At 40.1% G+C, this 20,287-nt stretch overlaps 1 protein-coding gene across 5 annotated transcripts in view; it reads right to left on the reverse strand.

The window, feature by feature from the left end:
• ERAP1 (endoplasmic reticulum aminopeptidase 1) overlaps positions 1–20,287 on the reverse strand; it is a 125,906-nt gene that overhangs the window by 1,962 nt on the left and 103,657 nt on the right. For all 5 annotated transcript variants that reach the window (XM_024737669.1, XM_024737666.1, XM_024737664.1 and 2 more), the window contains 14 exons: positions 19,571–19,691; positions 18,346–18,500; positions 17,875–17,988; positions 16,549–16,680; positions 12,591–12,722; positions 12,372–12,443; positions 10,937–11,091; positions 9,391–9,470; positions 8,639–8,822; positions 6,859–7,015; positions 5,977–6,161; positions 5,117–5,278; positions 4,483–4,623; positions 3,857–3,938 (listed from right to left, as the gene is read on the reverse strand). In XM_024737669.1, coding sequence (XP_024593437.1) covers positions 3,857–3,938; positions 4,483–4,623; positions 5,117–5,278; positions 5,977–6,161; positions 6,859–7,015; positions 8,639–8,822; positions 9,391–9,470; positions 10,937–11,091; positions 12,372–12,443; positions 12,591–12,722; positions 16,549–16,680; positions 17,875–17,988; positions 18,346–18,500; positions 19,571–19,691 — 1,872 coding nt within the window. The remainder of the gene's footprint in view (positions 1–3,856; positions 3,939–4,482; positions 4,624–5,116; positions 5,279–5,976; positions 6,162–6,858; positions 7,016–8,638; positions 8,823–9,390; positions 9,471–10,936; positions 11,092–12,371; positions 12,444–12,590; positions 12,723–16,548; positions 16,681–17,874; positions 17,989–18,345; positions 18,501–19,570; positions 19,692–20,287) is intronic.

The following is a 20,287-nucleotide window of genomic DNA, read 5'->3' on the forward strand; positions in this document are numbered from 1 at the left end:
AAGCTCTATGAAATGAGCTCATGCCTCATGATGTCAAGTTTTGTGTTTTTTCTCTGCAGCTTTTTTATTTATTCACAGTTGCCAGATTCTAAAAGACTTCACTGTTTACCATTTCATAATTAAGTTTTAATCGCATGTATCTAATGTGTATTCTGTTATAGACACACAGATGCAAACTTAACTTTTTTAAACATAGCTGAAAAAGCAGAATGTGCAGAGTATCTTTTCTGCCAAGCAAAACAGTTTCAGCCACATACGTGCAGTCTTCCTCCACGGGCCTGGCCTTGTCTGTTATGATAGAAACACTGGGGAATGGGGTTCTTAGCAAGTTATGGTGGTAATACCCCAAACCTTGCCAATTTTTTTTATCCTAATCCACAATTGATGCATTGTTCCTTCAAGATAAAATCCACCCAAAGTTCCCCGTGGTTCTAAAGAGAAGAATCGCTCGACTGTCTCCTCAAAAATATCTTTGCTATTGTTTCACCAATGGGTACTTTATCCCCTTTAAGCTCACATGAGGAATAGGTTGGCTTTGCAACAGCATTGACCATTGTGCTACTCTGTCTCGCCTTCAAGTGTTCTTAAACTTTTCCCATACACTTCACATTAATCCATCAATTTTTTGATTTCGTAGACAGGAAGAAAGTCTAAGCCAAGATACGTTATTTATTCAGCATGGATTCCAGACAGTTAATTCCTTAAAAATCCATGTCATAACATCGTAAGTTTGGGAAAAGGAGGGGGGTAAGAATAGGCTTTTTGAAAGATCAAATTCCAATTTTAAATGATTCGGGGTTGTTTTAAAACTAAATCTCGGTAGAACTTTTCTGTGAGCTGAAGGCATGCCCTCCTGCTATAGCAACCTAGAAAACACTTAACCCGCTTCACTGTCCTGCCTTAAACTGTAGCTCAATCTACTGTTTTGTCTCTCAGAACTCAAGATTAATTAACAGGCAGTTTAAGAAGTAACTCTGGGCAATATCCTGTGATAAACCATAATGGAAAACAATATGAAAAAGAATATGTGTATGGCTGAGTCACTTTGCCTATAGAGCAGAAATTAACACAACATTGTAAATCAACTATACTTCAAAAAATAAATCACTCTGGGCACTCTTCAGTCAAACCACATCAATATTTTTACTAATTGGTCCAATTAATTAATTAATCCTGAAGAAGCCTACCATGATAGTACTGAAAAATAAGCCTGCAAGAGCTCTAACAAAGCCAGCTGTTAACCCCTGCCTGCCCTTCTACTTCTCCTGACCCAAATTTATCACTCCTGTCTTCATCTGCCTTGGGAAATTCAGCATCTCAACTGACTACGTATTTGATTCAAACCTGCCTCCTTGAGAATATTTTCTGGGCATATGGGTAGAAAACCAGATTTATGCTACTAGTTGGTGAGTAAATGATTAACTTCTCTGGGACTAGGATTCCTCATTTGTGACACTGCAGAGCGTTGGTGAGGATGTCGTCCTGTAATGTGGGTGAAGTGCACAACCTAAAGCCCAGCAGGTACCAGGGACTCCCCCTCCTCCATTCCTTCATGAATATCTACTCTGGTACTTATTCATTTCTCCGGCTTGATTACTGTGCAAGACACTGAGGATGAGGCAATGAATCAGGCAAGCATCCTACCCTCATGAAGCTTACAGTCTGCCTGGGGAGACAAGCAGTGAACTATGCTGACTCTATACTGCTGTGGAGAAAATAAACCGGGGCTATGACAGCAACTGGAGAGGGGGTGGCCTGCTTTCGACAGAGTGGTCTGGGAAGGTGACATCTGAGCTGGGGCCTCTAAAGAACAAAATGAACCCCTCCAGTCTGGAGTTGGGGAAAGAGCAAGCCAGGCAGAAGAAGAAGAAAGCGCAGAGGCCTCGCACAGGAGAAACACCTGGTGGCCCAGGAGCAGGCTGAGGGGCTGCAGTGGGTGAGACAGGGAGCACAGGAGCATGTGAGAAAGGGCTGGAGAGGTGGGCAGGAGCCAGGTAATGACCCTCTCATCCACATGGGAAGGAGAGGTTTGCGACTTCAAGAGTGACAGGCAGGGTTTCGAGAAAGGGTCAGTCGTGGGTTGGTTTTCCGTTTTAAAGGTGGAAGATGGTGTGGCATTGGCAAAGTGGCAGGAGGGAGGCCAGTTAGGAGGCTGTCACCATAGACCACACAAGAGGTGAGAAAGGCTCGGCCGGGGTAAGAGCAGAGAAGTGCACAGACGGGGTGTAGATGCCGGAAGCAGAGCCAACAGGACTTGGGATGAACTCGATGTGAGGGGAAGGAAGGGCTCAGGATGACTCCTGCATTGTAAATGTCAGTAGGACACTCTGCATTCGGACAACATCTCGGGCTCTTTCATTTACATGTCCTGCCACAGGGTTTCTGCACCTGACGTTTCCTCTGCACACAGCACTCTCCGCCTAGATATCGGCATTTCCTTCAACATCTCCTCAAAGGTCCGCGAGTCATCCCACAGGACATAGCACCATTCCCTTACCCAGTCACTCGCTCTCCTTCCCTTGCCTTATTCATCTTCAGAGCATGTAACTACCTGACATGAGTTGATCCGTCTGTAACTGTCTGGTTCCCCCAGTAAAATTTAAGCTCTATGAGGGCAGGGGCTTTGTCTATCCTGTTCATCATTGTAGCCCTGGAACCTAAAACCACACCTGTTGTAGAGTAAGAATGTAATATGTCTTGAATGAATTCATGAGAAAATTAATGAAAGAACAAGATAATGAATGAAATGTTTTGGTGCTACAGACCTGGTCTATCTGGTCCCAGCCCATAGATGGCTCTGCTGTCATCACACAGAATATCTCTGCTGTAGACCTCACCAGAATTCAAGCTTGAATTATTATGTGCAAGTTAATTTTACAAGCCTGGGTGAGGCTACTGAAAAACTGGAGAAAAGGGTTGTGACATTTCTTTCCCATTTTCAAAGCACTCTCCATCGAGTTAGATCATGGTGTAACCAGACTACACAATGGAACCTCTCCTAAAAAAGTTAATATTAGGCTCTCAGCTTTTATCTAATTGCACCATTTTTAAAACCATGTAAAATCTGTTCTCCAGCTTTACTATAGAGAATATTATTATAGAAAAGCCACCGCAACAAAATGACCCATACGGCAAACTCCTCAAAAGTTTAAGACTGAGAGAAAAGTCTGCTTTTGTGGAAAACGTGTATGTTCCATGGTTCTCTCTTACCTGACGATAACGCATACTGTTTTCTCATCTTTCTTTGGCTGCTAGGAAGCTATGATAAACTTAGCGTACAACTGCAATAAATTATCCTCAGCATAAATCCCTCATACAATTTCCTTTCCAAACATTATGCAGCTTTTTGTTCTTTATTTTAGCATTATTTTATATATGGACCTTAAAAGTTGCCTAGAATTCTTTCTGAAAGTAGATGGTTCACCAGTAAGTAATAGGAAATCATGAGCTCGAATAGTGGAGAGCCTAGCTTCCAGACCTGCCTCTTTCAAAATACCTAGAGGATCACTTCAGTCACTTAAACCTCCAATAATCACTTGTAACATCCTAAACAGGGATTAAATGTCTAAAGTAATTTTTAAGCCCTAAAATTTTTAATGGCAGAGCTAAGACTTCTAAATGTGTTTGGGAAGAGGCACAGTTTTCAATGGTTTATTTGTAACTGATTTTTGCTCATGTCAAAAACACCACACTAAACAAAACACCCATCCAAAAAGAACATTTACCAAGTGACAAAATCCACTTGTAACTCATCAGGCCCTTAAAGTATTTTGCCTACCTCATATTTATTAGATAATTTATTAGATAATTGTCACTGAAGTTCAAAAAGAAAGCTTTTTATTTATTTATTTTTTACCTCTTCAAGCCGTGCTCTTGTCGAGAACTGATTTGTTGTTCCCGTTACCATGTGGGCTATGGAACTTGAGCCAAGTTCAAACCTAGAAATAGAAATTGTCAAAATGTATTGTGAGGTATTTGTTCATTCGACATGTATTTTTAAGTGCCTCATATATGTGATAGCAATTAACTGAAAACTGGTTAGGCGTGAAAAAGATAAGACGTGATCCTTTGCTCCAATGGGCTAAGATCTAGTTGTGAAAAATCAACACACCAGCCGCTGAATAAAAGATTAAGTACCCAAAAGAAAATGACAGAAGTAGTAGGTGCTACAAGAGTTTGGGCAGATACAACAAGTGGAAGTACTAAACAGAAGACTTGCCTGAACTGTGCAGGCGACTTCTGGTAGGTCACGGGGTGCGGGAAGAGATTATGCCAGATGGAATGAAACACTTGACCATCCAGATCCATTAGTTAGCACTGAATTAGAGTTTCATATTTTCTAAGGATATTTGAAGTACCTCTACTTCCTTTCTTCAGTCAAAAGAATCCCTTTAGATAATCACTGTTATTTTACAAACGTAGCTAAAACAGCCAGGTTTAGGAATTTTTGCCAGTCACAACACAATTTTGGGCACTACTTACTTTTGTACAAGTTTATTCCAGTTTTCCCTCAGAAACTGCCAGGCCAGTGGATATCCCACTGGGTTTCTGCCGATAGTTCTAAGAATATCTGGAAACTCTTGAGTTTTTATTGTATCTCCCTTAAAACTTTGATCTAGTAGCCTAGAATGATTAAGACAAGAAGTGTTAGCAACAAAAAGGCCCTGAAAAAGTTCCAAACAACTTTAATAAAATAATTTGGGAAAGAAAAAAGCCGATCTGCTAATAATGAAGACACAAAAGATAAATAGGTTACCAGAGCCCTGAGAAACTCCCTATAGCTACATAACAATAAAAACTAACATTTGTACAGTGTTTACAACACCGATTCTCATATATTCTCTCATTTGCTCACAAATGTAGCTAAGATAGGTATATACGGTGTAAATTTCTAAATGTGTTATTTTAAAGATACGCAAATACATACGCCTTTAAATAATTTTCCTGACACCTGCTGCTCTCTAATTATTTACCGTACACATTAGATGTGTGCCCTCTTGCATAAATGTTCCCAGCAGGAAACGCCGTTCCTGGCCAAGAGGACAAAAATAGATGCCAGAAGGATCTGATCTAATTTAATTCCTCTTGGCTACCTGAACATGAATGAATTACTTACCACTGAAGCTTTTCTTTATTGTGGGTAATACAGAGAGCAAATTCAATTTGGTGTTTCTCAGTACTGGACAATGACGATTGATATTTACTATAAAGAAAATCCCATCCTTCTGGGTTCTGGGCCCCTACAGCAAACACTGCCAAGGTCACATCGCTGGGCAGCCTGTGGAAAAGAACACACCCAGGGAGAGGCTGAGATGACGGAAGTGCGTTTGCATGCACGAGAGAGACAGATTATGAAACGATAAACTGGACCCACAATCAGAGAAGCATGCCTGGAAATATAAACAAAAATAACTTCTTTCCTTCAGTAACACTTTAGGAAAGAAGCAAGAGAAAGTAACTGAAAGTAGGTTTTAAGTAGCCTTCTCAAAAATACATTGTGAAATGCCACTTCTATAAATACCTACATTTCTAACATACTTTAAGGATGTTGAGTGACTCAATAGGTGGTCACTTTTCAAGTCAAAAGAAGGAAATTCAAACTAGACTTAAAATGCAGTCCATGAACAAAAGTCAGGAATCCAATAGGACCACCTGTTTGTAAGCACTTTTATGAATAGAAGCATGTATATTGTTGGCTTAGTATTTCCTGGATAGGACTTAAGCCCCAAGTCTAAAAGGACTGAATCCCTGCCGCCCGCCTCTCCATTAACCAAACCCCCGGGCTCCTGTCAGGAACTTAAAACAGAAAGTTGAGCAATGCATAGATAAGTCTAAAAAAAAAAAAAATATTTTCCCAAAAAGGACAGCAGGGGAGACTTGTCTATACTTGTTTTTTCTCCCAACATTTAGCAATGATGGTGGAAAAACAAAAGATACCCCTTATCTGAACAAACCGGTTGTTGGATAAAAACAGACCTCAAATTCCCATTGGCTTCCTGCCACTGTCTGAAATAGCCTTCTGCCTTCTGCACACAGGGCTGGTACTTGCGCACACAGGCCAGGAGAAGCAGCTGACTCCGCAGCATTCGCTCTGAGATGGAGCCCTCATCCGTCCAAGTCTGCTTATCAATCAGGTCCCTCAGCAGCCCGATGAGAAAGGCCTGTGGGAAAGCCACACATGTCACCAGTCCCGTCCCAAGTCATCTTATGGTTTATATAATCCAATACACCCTCAGGTGATGGGGATTATTTTTTAAAGCTTAGTCCAATTCATATTTCCACAACCATGCAGTTGTTTATATTTAATTATAAAAGGGGTCAAAAGCAAGAAATGATGAATGATTTCAGTATTTGTGTAACAATCTTTTATAAATATATCCTTATCTACTTAAAATCAAGGTGAACTGCCACTTTCAAAGCAAACTAACAGAGACAGTTGATATGACTAAATTTTGAGAGCAAATTATACAAGACGTCATTACGTTTTGCCAAAAGGAGCAATTTTGTGCCTCTTGCTTAAGTACCTGAGTCCCAGAAAATCTTAATAGCAACTACCACAGTACAGAAGTGAAGTGACATAAACAATTAGCCTAATGAGGGAATGGCAAATCTGTGAAACTTAAGAACAGAATCTAACAGTGCCATGCCTATTTTTAGTGCCAAAATAAAACCAAAGTCTTCATTGGTCAACCCAAATACTGAGGTCATTGTGATTTTCTTTAAAATATATCAAGATATATATAAGATACATATATTATATTATATATATAATATACACCATGATAAGAACTCTTTTCCACACCTACACCAAAGCAAACCAGTTATCTAAAAACTATTCAACTTATTTCAGGCTTTTACCTTGAACTGAGTTTCCACTTCATTCATATCTCTTTTCTCCATTAACTTATACATAGGTATCAGTTCATTCAAACCTTGGAACACTGGCATGATTTCAGTTTCACGTTTCAAGTACAAGGTTAAATCCAAGGCTTTTTCAATGGATAGCTTTCCAATGCTGGTCAAGAGACACCAGGGTTAGCAGTTTAAGAGAAGATCCGGGAAATCAACTATTTGTTTCAAAAGTTATTTGAACAACCTTCCAGCAAAACATTCAATTGGATATAAATGCTCCCTTATAAATAATGACCTTTATACTAACATCTTTCCTGTCACATACATCACAACATGTGGCATGTTTACACTGTGAAGGAACTTTCTCAAATAATAGAGCTAGGGTTAACTAGCTCTATGAGTTGTGGTTAAGATGCGATGGGAACAGGTCAGCATCTATCCGTCCGTGAGACGTCGGACTGTGCTGAACTTGCCGAGTAAAATGGAAAACTTGATCAAAGATCCTTCAGGAAGCCTCACCTGAGACTGCCACTCAGTCACAAGTATGAGTCCCTGGAGTCAACACATCCTCGTCTCCATTTCACAAAGAAACTGAATATAGATATCAATTCTTCATTACAGAGGGTTGGTGTTAAACATCTTAGTGGTAAGGTGCACGCCCATGTAAATAAACACAAAATCCCCTATGATGTCATCAGTAATGCGCTATGGAAGGGAATATTTAGGCAGGGCAGAAACGGCTAGATAAGCAACCCCTATCTTTATTCCCCACTGCTTTCTGTCACCTCAAGAGGCCCAGGAAAGGAAGTCCACAACATTTAGAGCAGAGACACGTGGGGCTGAGAATTACAGTATTCTCTCCCACTTGGGTGATTCCCCTTAGACTTCAGTTCTACCTAAATATTGAAGAAGGTTGAGTTTTAGGCTTGGGGAACATTTCCTGAAAAGCCAATGTTTTGGGGCAAAAAAAAAGAGTGAACACTAGCCTCACCCACTCAAAGGTCATCTGGTTGGGCCACATTTTATGAGCCATAAAGATGCTATGCAGGGCTTCCTTGGTGGCGCAGTGGTTGAGAGTCTGCCTGCTGATGCAGGGGACGCGGGTTCGTACCCCGGTCCGGGAGGATCCCACATGCCGCGGAGCGGCTGGGCCCATGAGCCATGGCCGCTGAGCCTGCGCGTCCGGAGCCTGTGCTCCGCAACGGGAGAGGCCACAACAGTGAGAGGCCCGCGTACCGCAAAAAAAAACAAAAAACAAAAAACAAAACAAAACAAAAAAAGATGCTATGCAGTTCAGCTATCCAGTTTGGGTGGGGTGGGAGTGGGGCGTGCGGATATCTCTCCTTTAGTCTGAGAGATGTAATGCCGACAACTTGGGCCTGGGCCACTTGGTCTTCTAAGAAGGCTTCAGGATTGTCAGACCCAGCGGGGAGAAACCTGATCTGTTACAGCAGGGCCAGAAAAAGCCGCAGGACTAGGCTTTAGGGACCAGGCAAGGGGCTTCTCCAGGATGTCGGTCTCCTGGTTTTCTACACTTTTGTCTCAGTCTGATCCGACTCATTAATGATAAAGATTAAAATACAGATTCCTTACTTTTGCCTTACTCAGCGGACGCAGATAAGAGGTTAATCCTAAAACTAAAAGCAACCTTGAACTGTTAGAAGAACTTAGGAGAAAACACCCTTCAACTTCTTATTAGCAATCACTTTCATCTTTAGAAATCAAGGATGTGAATGATAACAGCAGCTTTCAGAAACAAACCGAGACTGTGAAGAGCTTGTATTACCTGACAAGCTGAAAAGCATTGTTAATGAGACTGGCCCGATCACTACTGCTGATGGCCGTGTGTGTTCCTTTTAAAAGGCCAGTCAGAGAATCCCATCCATCATCCTCATAATGCACTATGTAATAGCCATTCATTCCAACATTAAACTTGATCCATTCCACCTCTTCTGGGAGGATGAGCACATCTAGAGCAAATAAAATAAATCACAGCTCCATTTTCTCTCTTGCCTGGAGAAAGCTTTTCTGATCAGAGACTGGACAAGGAAATTAAAGGCGAGTTTAATACTGAACAATTTTAATACTGAAATGAGTTTCATATTGAACACATTCCTTTCAGAAACCAGAAAACAGCATCCCAATAGACAAAAGCCAATACTAGTTTTAGACACTAATTTTGTGAGATTTATAGACCTATGAGAAGAATGCCATGTTTCAGGCCATATGTATGATATAACCCAGCAATGTTAAAGAAAGGGGAAATTTTCCCAAGTATCTCTTCTCCTCAGCATTACATAACTCAACTGTTTTAATCCCTATCTGGCAAGATACTGTCCTTCCTTTTTGGCAACCAGACAGTATTTTCAAACCTATATTCTTCACTAGAAATTGAGTCACAGATCTACTTAAGATAAAGGCTGACCTGATCCTTTTTGTTTTAACCAAGATAAATAGCAAAGAAAACTTATTATCTAAGTCCTACACATTTCCACAGTTCCTTCTTGAAGAAAGCTAGTTAGTGCCACAACAAATTACCTGTTCTTGTCTTCAGCAAAAATCGCTGGACTGAGTCTGAGTTGCTGGTAATGAATGTCAACGGGACATGCCACAGGTACCTACAAGAAAGGAGGATGGATTTGTTCGTTTGCTGATTCACTGCAACAAGCAGTTCTTAAATCTCCTACCATGCTCCGGGCACTGGCTCATTTAAAGAAGGATGGTACCCAAAACTGCTACTGTAAAGAGCTCAAAACATCCCCAGCCCATTTTCCAGCTTTGTAGGAGTGGCCAGCTGGGGCACTATTCATCCTTCTCGGACTCCTTGAATAGAGCTAGAAATTTGGGCTCAAGTGAGCCCTGACAGCCTTCGCAGTGATTGCCTCAAGGGATCTCGGGGTGCCTAACTTTAAAAATGTGACCACTAGTAATGGCAGAAGTTGACAGCATGTGCCTTCTAAATCATATACGCAGAAGAACACAGCATCGCTTCTGTGGAATTCCTGCCAAGGATGCATAAGCTGAATCTGATCGTGAAGAAACAGCAGAAGACCCAAATTAAAGGCCATTCTCTAAAATAGCTAGCCTGTACTCTTCAAAAATATCAAGGTCAAGAAAGACAGACTGAGGAACTATTTCAGAAAAAAAGAACTAAAGAGATGTGAACAGTAATACAATGTGATCCTATATAAAATCCTGAACCAGGTTTCTTTCTTTTGCTATAAAGATATTATCAGGACCACTGAGGAAAGTTGAATAAGGTTGATACATTTGATAATAGTATTTATCAAGTTCACTTCATAATCTTGATAAAGGTACTGTGTTATATAAATGAATTCTCTTGCTTTTTAGGAAATACAACACTGAAGTATTTCAGGGTAAAGAGGAAATCATGTCTCCAGCTTACTCTCAAACATTTAAAAAATATATAGAGAGAAAGAAATAAAGATCATATTTTTTGGAACGGTTTGATATTTTAGGTTATATGGAGAGAGAGAAAACAAATGTGGTCAAGAGTTAACACATATCTGTGCAAAGAATATATGGAATTCTTTGCTCTCTCCTTATATTTTCTCCACAGGTCTGAAATTATTTCAAAGTAAAAAATTTTTTAAATAGTGTCCATCCAGGGTCAGTCCAGTTGCAGTGTCTCATTTCCAGTGATGTCCTCTGTAGTATTAAGCTGACAAACAGGTTCTGGGATCTAACTCAAGACTTCCCAAGAAGAGAATGGAGTCTCCTGTATTTCCCAGAAATCACCTAAATGTTTATGTCCTTAGCTCCAACCCAAATGCCAGGCACTATCGTAACTAAGTGGCAAATGCTCCTACTGGAGTTGATTTCAAGCCAGTAACTGGAAATTACCATAATATCTAACTACAAACCATGAGAATGTTAAAATGATTATACATCATCTTCATCCCTTTGAATAGATGGTGGTGTATAAGTCAAATTCCTAGGATATATAGATTTGATTAAAATATTTTAGCAACCAAGTTAAGGGCACTACTTCCAAAATAAGGGTTCACCCTACAAGACAGATGTTACCTAGGCAACAAAATGAGTTTCTCTCTGTGAACGTTACCCAGTTTCTGGGGCGTCGTCCGGGCCTTTCACATAGTGCTCTTGCTTCATGTGTACATTCCTCCCTCTCACGGTGATGGTTATCAGGGGAAAGCCCTTCTGAAGCGTCCAGGTGTTCATCATGGTTTTCACATCAAGGCCTTCCTGTCGCCAGTGCTGGTGTATAAGAAAAAGGCAGATGCGTGACCCACTTGGACCCAACTCTAGGAAAAGAGAGAACCCAAGCTTGTGCTCACAGCACTGCAACCAGTGAAGCTCTTCTGCGTCCCTTCCCCTGCTCCCTTCCCCCGCTGTCTCCAGCCACTGCATGCCCACTAAAGCACTGACTGTTTACTTTTCATTCTCTTCCTGTACACATAGATGTCTTGAGAACAGGTACCACACCTGGTTCTCCTGGGCAGACCTTAGCTTGGCACCAGGCACAAAGCAGGAGTGTGAATGAATGCAGGGGGAGAAGGGACAGAAAGTGGCCACGCATTCAACACCTACATAACGATGCTGGCTCTCAGACCAGCAAGGTGGGGAAAACATGTTCCATCAAGAGCCTGTACTTCCCAAGCGATAACACCGACATGGCTCACACTTAACAGATGGCCGTGAACTCAAACAAGGATCTATTCTTTGATACTAAAAGTTTTCAAAAAATATTAAGAGCTAATAAAAGGATAAAACGTACCACAGGACACATCTAGTAACTACTGAATAAAGCTGTCTCTAAAAGCAAAAAAGCCAAGAAAATAAAAATCTGGTGGATAAAATCCTGTTGAATCTCCAGACTCACCCTCAGCTACCTATGAAAATACTCCACAAGGCCAGATAAACAGAGACTCAGACTGTTTTGTGATTCAGGTGTTATGAATTCTTTATAGTTTAGCAGTTAAAGACATGAGTTAGATCTAAATTCAAATCCCCACTCTACAATTTACTAATCATATGCCTTTGGATTTCATATTCCCATCTGTAAAAATAGGGATAACAGTACTCGTTCATACGCTTATTGTGAAGAGTAAAGCAGATAATACACGTAAGTGCTTCAAACGTGCCTGACACATAGTAAGCGCTCAAGAATGCTCACTGCCATCATATGTTTTTTCACAAATGAAGAGCTATGGAAACGATCGACATGGCCTGACGGATACAGTCCTGATCTACCACAGAAACATGTCATAAATCCACTGCTTTACAGAGAGTGAAGCTGAAGAAATTAGTATCAGTGAGATGCGGTACCAAAGAAGGCTGGACAACTCCCTTGCGCGGACAGATTTAAGAAAAATTGTGGAGGGCTGTCAGTCTGGTATAGTTTAAATGCAGCCTTATCTATAGAGAGACTGATATCATCAAGGACCTCGGAAAGTTCAGCACAGAGCTATCTATCCTTCAAACAAAACGGAGTAAAAGAATGTGCCGGGGGAACACGTACAGATGTAAAAACTTACTGAAGATGAAGTTGAATGTTCACCTCTAGAACAAAATCCATCCATTTGTTGTGTGCCATCTGTAGGGCAAATCTAAAAACCAAAAATACACACATCACTCAGTTCTGTCAAAAACACTCATGATTCTTCTCAGAGGGATTAATGTGGTACAGAGCAAAAACAAAACAAGATAATAGGCCTGTCAGTCCCAAACGCAGAGATACACAAGAACATACTCACACTTGCCATACTATTCCAAAGGTCCTCGTTTTTTGTGTTTTTATAGCTATACTTCTGCAGATACTTTACAATACCACTTTTAAATGCATCGGCACCAAGATAATCCCTCAGCATGTTCAGAACACAAGCTCCCTGAAAAGACAACGTAAATAACTGTTAGCTGTAGTTTGCCTCCATCTAATCTACCCTCACACTATTTTGGAGTCATTCTTTAAAATGCAGATACAGTAACCTTTTTAGTGTCTAGCAATTCATGGAACAATTAGAGAAAGTGGGTTAAACCTGGACCTGTTGAGGCAGGGGATCAACATGACTGTTTATGCTTTTAGTCCACTGGAACCGTTTTCTATCACTAACCAAGCCTCCCCAACATCTGCGACCTTCCATTATTCACAGGTGAGTGGACAACGTACAGACTAAAACTGAACTTGAACCACCACGTGGCTCTCCTACTGCCGCTCTGGGGTGGGAGTGGGGAGGGGTAGAAGCAAAGGTGAGTAACCGGTGAGGAATCTTGGAGCCCAGGCAGGCTTGAGCAAAGAGAACTGGCAGGGCAAGAGTAACAATGAGAAAGGGAGCGAGAGAATTCCTAAATACTCTGCATTCCCCTGATAAGAGCTCTTCTCCCCTCCACTCCCATTCTTGTAGATCATGGGTCACAAACTCAAATGCCTCCAGTGGTCAGACAGGTGACAAACGAGGGAAGTAGTCCAAGGATAAAAAAATGTTCTTTTACGTTCTTCGTTTCCCCCTGAACTTTGCATACAACTAACCACCAAGGACTCTTCCTTCCTTCCTCCATCCCTCTCTCTCAACAACCACCCTGTTTCAAGTCTTCTTTTCCTAAGAAATCATGATTCCCTCTTCTGAGAAAGCCCTTTCTACATCCTTTACTTCCTGAAAAGCCCCATTTCATCTTTCTTTCTTAATTAATTTTTATTGGAGTATGGTTGCTTTACAATGTTGTGTTAGCCTCCACTGCACAGCCCAATTCATCTTTAAGACATAACTCAAAATCTTCTTTTCTGGGAAAATTTCTTAGGTCCCCCCTAGGCAGAGGTAGTCTCTCTCTGGTTCTAGGAGATCATAGAGTCAGTAGATAGGCAAAGCCCAGGTCCCTGAATGTCTACATGGTGTGCATATTCCTGCCAACAGGACTGGTGTTTTTTTTGAGGTATAACTGACATATAACATTAGTTTCAGGTGTACAACATGAATCAATACTTGTATATAGTGCAAAATGATCACCACAATACACCTTGTTAACATCCATCATTACACAGTTACAAATTTTTTTCTTGTGAGGAGGACTTTTAAGATCTACTTTTAGCAACTTCTGAATACACAATACAATGTTATTAACTATAGTTGCCATGCTGTACATTATATCCCTATAATGTATTTTATAACCTGGAAGTTTGTACCTTTTGACCTCCTTCATCCATTTCACCTACCGCCACCCCTCGCTCCTGGCAACCACCAATCTATGAGCTCATTTTTTGTGTGTTTGTTTTTACACATATAAGTGAGATCATACAGGATTTGTCTTTCTGACTTATTTCACTTAGCATAATGCCCTCAAGATCCATTCATGTTGTCACAAGTGCCAAGATTTCCTTTTTTATGGCTGAATATTGCACTGTGGAATGGTCACTTATGGAAACAATTATCTTGGCTATTGTAAATAACACTGCCTGGAACGTGGGAGTGCACATAACTCTTTAAGCTAGTGTTTTTTGTCTTCTTTGAATAAATACCCAAAAGTAGAATTGCTGGATATGATAGCTTTATTTTTTAATATTTTGTTCTCCACAGTGGCTGGACCAATTTACATTCCCACCACAGTGCACGAGGGTTCCCTTTGCTCCACATCCTTGCCAACACTTGCTATTTGTCTTTATGAGATGAGCCATTCTGACCAGCGTGAGGTGATGTCTCATTGTGTTTTTTGTTTTGTTTTGTTTTGTTTGCGGTACGCGGGCCTCCCACCGTTGTGGCCGCTCCCACTGTGGAGCAGAGGCTCCGGACGCACAGGCTCAGCAGCCATGGCTCACGGGCCCAGCCGCTCCGCAGCATGTGGGATCCTCCCGGACCGGGTCACGAACCCGTGTCCCCTGCATCGGCAGGCAGACTCTCAACCACTGCGCCACCAGGGAAGCCCTGTCATTGTGTTTTGATTTGCATTTCCCCAATGATTAGTGATGTTGAGCACCTTATCATGTACCTATTGGCCATCTGTTTGTCTTTGGAAAAGTTTCTATTCAGTTCCTCTGCTCCTTTTAAAATCAGATTGTTTTCTTTAGTCATTGAGTTGTATGAGTTCTTTATATATTTTGGATATTACCCCTTGTCAGACATATGGTTTGCAAGTATTTTCTCCCATTCAGTAGGCTGCCTTTTCATTTTGTTGTTTTTTTGTGCAGACAGCTTTTAATTTGATGTAGTCCCGCTTGGTTTTTGCTTTCGTTGCTTACGCTCTTATACTTTTGGTGTCATATGCCATAAAAACCACTGCTAAGACCCATGTCAAGAAGCTTTTTCTCTCAGTTTTTATGAGTATTATGGTTTAAGTGTTTTGATTTCCATTTCCCCAATGATTAGTGATGTTGAGCACCTTATCATGTACCTATTGGCCATCTGTTTGTCTTTGGAAAAGTTTCTATTCAGTTCCTCTGCTCCTTTTAAAATCAGATTGTTTTCTTTAGTCATTGAGTTGTATGAGTTCTTTATATATTTTGGATATTACCCCTTGTCAGACATATGGTTTGCAAGTATTTTCTCCCATTCAGTAGGCTGCCTTTTCATTTTGTTGTTTTTTTGTGCAGACAGCTTTTAATTTGATGTAGTCCCGCTTGGTTTTTGCTTTCGTTGCTTACGCTCTTATACTTTTGGTGTCATATGCCATAAAAACCACTGCTAAGACCCATGTCAAGAAGCTTTTTCTCTCAGTTTTTATGAGTATTATGGTTTACAGTCTTAACATTTAAGTCTTTAATCCATTTCAAGTTAGTTTTCGTGAATGGTGTAAGATAGTAGTACAGTTTCATTCTTTTACATGTGGTGTTGGGAGAACTAAATGTTCATTTTTTTAAGAGACTCTCCATTCCCCATTGTATATTCTCAGGTCCTTTGTCATAAATTAACCATATATGCATGGGTTGATTTCTGGGCTCTATTCTGTTCCATTGATCTATGTGTGTGTGTATATGTCTGTTTTATGTCTGCTTTTATCTCCTCTGCACTATTGATGGAAACATGCAAACAAGATATACTTTTCCATTTGCTACACATAAAACAGCCAAGCATAATGATAAATGACACATTCTCTGCCAAGCATAATGATAAATGACACATTCTCTGCCGTGGTGAGGATAACAGAAACGGTTGGGAATGGAAGGGAAAGTGGAAAAGCAGAACTCTGGTCTCATAAAGGAGCCATGACTTAGCTCCAGTCTATGCTTCTAAGGGAAATATAGGCCTGGTATGACCAGAATCCTTTTTCCCTCCAATCGAAGCCAGAAATCTGGATTTTTATTTAAAATCTCCCAATTATTATATGTTGGCAACAATTTCCAATTCTTTTATTAAACACATTGTGCAGGACAACTGTTTCTGAAGGCACCAAAAGCTATACAAGGGCAGGGGCTTTTGCCTGGTACAAAGTTGATGCTCGATCAAGACCTATATATTGAAGGATAAATAAAAAGCTTCTGTAGGCCACGAATATTCAATTTAAGACAGTAAACAAACTGACCACAATATAATCTTTAGGATTTTAAGCTAAACTTCAAGTTAGGCCTCAAAGAGTTCACTCTGGGCAGCAAGGGTAAGAAGAGAAGGAATTCAATCTGGGCTAGTCCTTATGAAGGGAAAGTCACCCCAAAACACTATCTATAACCTCTCCACCCCACATTTTTAAGTGTAGGGTCCAAACTGTACCCTTATAATCCATTTTTACCTTTTCATAAGAAACTTCATCAAATATCTCCCGAATCTGAGCAGGATTCTCCACAGGTGTGGACACAGGGTGTGAGGAGTTTAAGGCATCTACCTCCATAGCATTAAAACACTTATCAAAGAAATAATCTTCCTATTGAGACAGAAAAAAAGACAGCATCACCAATGATTTACATTTACTTGAAAAAAATACGAAATGAGGATGGTCTGACCTGGGATAATAGGTTTACACTCTAAATTTCTAATCTAACCTTTTCCATATTTATAGAATTTACAAAATTAAATAGAATTACTATCTTCTAAAGAACAGCCAAGAAACAGTGATCTTAGATCAACACTGAAATTTTTGTTTAAATACTTATCACCTTAGAATAAAGAAAATTTCCTATTAAAAAGAAAAACATTATGCCTATAGCCCAACAGTGCCAAAATCAGAAACTAAAATGTATAGTAATTTAAGTATCTCCAATCATCATCTATACTATTTTAAAGCAAAGAAATTTAGCTTTAAAACCATGTAGTGAAAGAAAAAGTAATAAAAAACAAATCCCAACTATAACCTGATTAGGGCATATTACCCAATAGAATAATATCCATACGTAATCATTTTTATTATTAAAGACTATGTGGAAACAGGAAAATATTTATGATACACTGTAGTGTAATAATTATATGTACATTATAATTATAACTACATATAAGTTATGTGTATTGGAAGATGGAAATGGGATACGAATATGTACAAATGAAAATTATTATATGATAAAGGATTGTTTTTACATAAAGTTTCTTTTTAATTTTACCGCATTTGATTTTCGCAAGTTAAACACATGATTTTTAAAGTCAACACGTAGAGGCTCCAAAGCATTAAGTTTGTGACCCATGAGTCTAGGTTCTTATACAATCAAATGTACAATTACCTTAAATATAACTCATTTCATTTGGCAAGCAGGACCCTATTGAAATAGCAGCAATCTGTACCTAATACTTCTTCAGTGAGCAACCCGAAGGTTGGGGAAGTGATATGGAACAGACAGGTTGTCATTATTTCTATTTCTTTGATATTAAGGAAGGACAAAATTTAATACTAACTTCATAACAATCATAGATTTGGAAATAAGCAATTGAGTTTGGAAACAAACCTTTGCGATGTGTCTTTAAAGTTCACTAGCATTTTGGAAACCTGATTCATATTTAAACTCCCAGGGAAGTTATCAATCTTTCTATGAATTCCATAATCTAACATCAGTAAGTATTTTCCAGCAACGTTAAACAACACAACAGATTGATCTAAAATGTAAAAAAAAAGTAAGTAAATACAACTTACAACTTTCAGTTCTGGATGAGTCACACTGACAGACACGAACTCCATAAACTTGGCAAATCCCTCATTTAGCCAAAGATCATTCCACCATTCCATAGTGACGAGGTTCCCAAACCACTGAAAGGAAAACATTACTCAGGTTATTCACAGATTCCTATGGAAACTAGATTATCTACGTGGCCATAAACGTCAGACATTCAGAAGGAAATATATTTTATATGTGTAAGGTCAGTATATGAAGGTTAACATATTTATAAAGCTAATATTTTTTTCAAAGTAAAAAGAAAAACTTCACAATGTGTATTATAAAACATGGTACCTAATGCTTTAAAGAAACCATTTCTTCTTCTGGGAAAAAAGACATAGTAAAAATGAATTGGTAGAATTCATACAACAGTATGAATAGCTTATGTCCCAGAAAAGCAATATAGATATAGTTAACATTTTTTTGAAAGTGTGATTGAGCTTATATACCTGGTGGGCGAGTTCATGGGACACAGTCATCGTGATGCCAAGCTTACTTGATGCAGAAGATTTTTCAGCATCAAACAGTAGAGAAGATTCCCTGTATGTTGTCAGTCCCCAGTTTTCCATAGCACCAGACTGAAAGTCAGGAATAGCAGCAAGATCTTGGGAAGGAAACAAAAACATCTTACCAATCTCAAGCTACATATTGCCCAAACACACTAACTTTCAGAGTGGATGGGTGTAGGGATCAAAGAAAAGCTACGTGGCTCACGCAGAATCATGGATTATTCTAGACTGAAGAGCCTTTCACAATAAAGAAATAGGACTCAGTGACTCATACAGAGTTACTTTGCTGCTGCAAGACAAAGTCAGGCTTGGGTTTCAGACCTCCTGACTCCATTTCTAATTCTCTGACAAGGTGCTTGGGGACTAGACAATTTTAACAATTGTCTCAATAATCCACTCGACCTTGGATGCCCAAGACTCCCATACACCTAAAAACTCAAACACACAGTAGTTTTAAGGGCTCATGTAAGAAAGAAAATGCAGATTTTCTCATGCTCTATCAATGAATTCATTCGAAAAATTCATTGAGTACTCTATGTTCCTACCAAATGTGTGCCAATCATGAAAAAAATACAGCCTCTGTCCTTTGCTATCTGCCCAATAATATAGTTGTGCTTGTCCTTAAAGTCAGAAGGCAAGGACTTCCCTGGTGGCGCAGTGGTTAAGAATCCACCTGCCAATGCAGGGGACACGGGTTCAAGCCCTGGTCTGGGAAGATCCCACGTGCCGTGGAGCAACTAAGCCCATGCACCACAACTACTGAGCCTGCACTCTAGAGCCCGCAAGCCACAGCTACTGAAGCCCGTGAGCCACAACTACTGAAGCCCGCACACCTAGAGCCCATGCTCCGCAACAAGAAGCCACCGCAATGAGAAGCCTGTGCACCATAATGAGGAGTAGCCCCCGCTCACTGCAACTAGAGAAAGCCTGCGCATAGCAACGAAGACCCAACACAGCCAAAAATAAATAAATAAATTTATTTTTTAAAAATTAATTTAAAGTCAGAAGGCAAAATTATCTCCATGACATGTGCCTCAGGAACCTGCCAGGTTTTAATGACTTGAGGGCCTGCCGAGCTGAGGGGGGAGATGCCAATTAGGAGGATATAATCTACTGCTGGCCTCAGTAAATGCCACACTTTGTAACACCTGTGCCAAATCTATACCTTGTTTGGATAAGGGATATGGAATGCTGAAATAATCCTCATAGAATTCTAGAAGAGTCACCGCAGCATCCAGTGCATAACCTGCCTGATTTATCTTGTCTGGAACAGCATACACGGAAACCTGAAGAGAAAGGTACACGAAAGTTATCCAAATGCCACAGTGGCTTCTCTAGAAGACTGACATTAACAGCTTCATATTGTGGGATATGGTTGCCAATATTAAGAAAGACAGTTGGAAGTTCTATTTCTTATATTAACGCTGACTGTTCCTGATCAACACCCCCCCTTCTGAAAACTACAACAAACGCTGGATAACAAATGCAAACATGTCTTTTTAAATGTTTACATGAGATAGTGAAAAAGTAAAGCCAACTTAGTTGCCGAAAATGAAGGGACAGTAGAACCCTGAGAAGTCAGCAGAGCACTGCAGCCAGCTTTTGCCCTGAGGACACTGGCCTAGTACAGATGGACTTGAGTTTGGGTTTTCATGGCATTAAAGAACTCAGGGGATAGGAGACAAAGTCCCAAGCCTGCCCAAGGTGGGAAACCTGATAGGAAATGTACCCCTATTTAAATAAATGAGGTAACTTCAAATAAAGTATCCCGTCCCTCCTCTCCAAAAATCTTATTTGCATTCAGAGCCACAGCGCACAGTTGAGCAGGTTGTTCACTACACAATGGTACCCACCCGAGTAGCAAGTGCTCTTTGAAACAAGA

This window comes from Neophocaena asiaeorientalis, unplaced genomic scaffold (genome assembly GCF_003031525.2).
Source record: "Neophocaena asiaeorientalis asiaeorientalis breed wild unplaced genomic scaffold, Neophocaena_asiaeorientalis_V1.1 scaffold573, whole genome shotgun sequence".
Classification (NCBI taxonomy): Eukaryota; Metazoa; Chordata; class Mammalia; order Artiodactyla; family Phocoenidae; genus Neophocaena; species Neophocaena asiaeorientalis.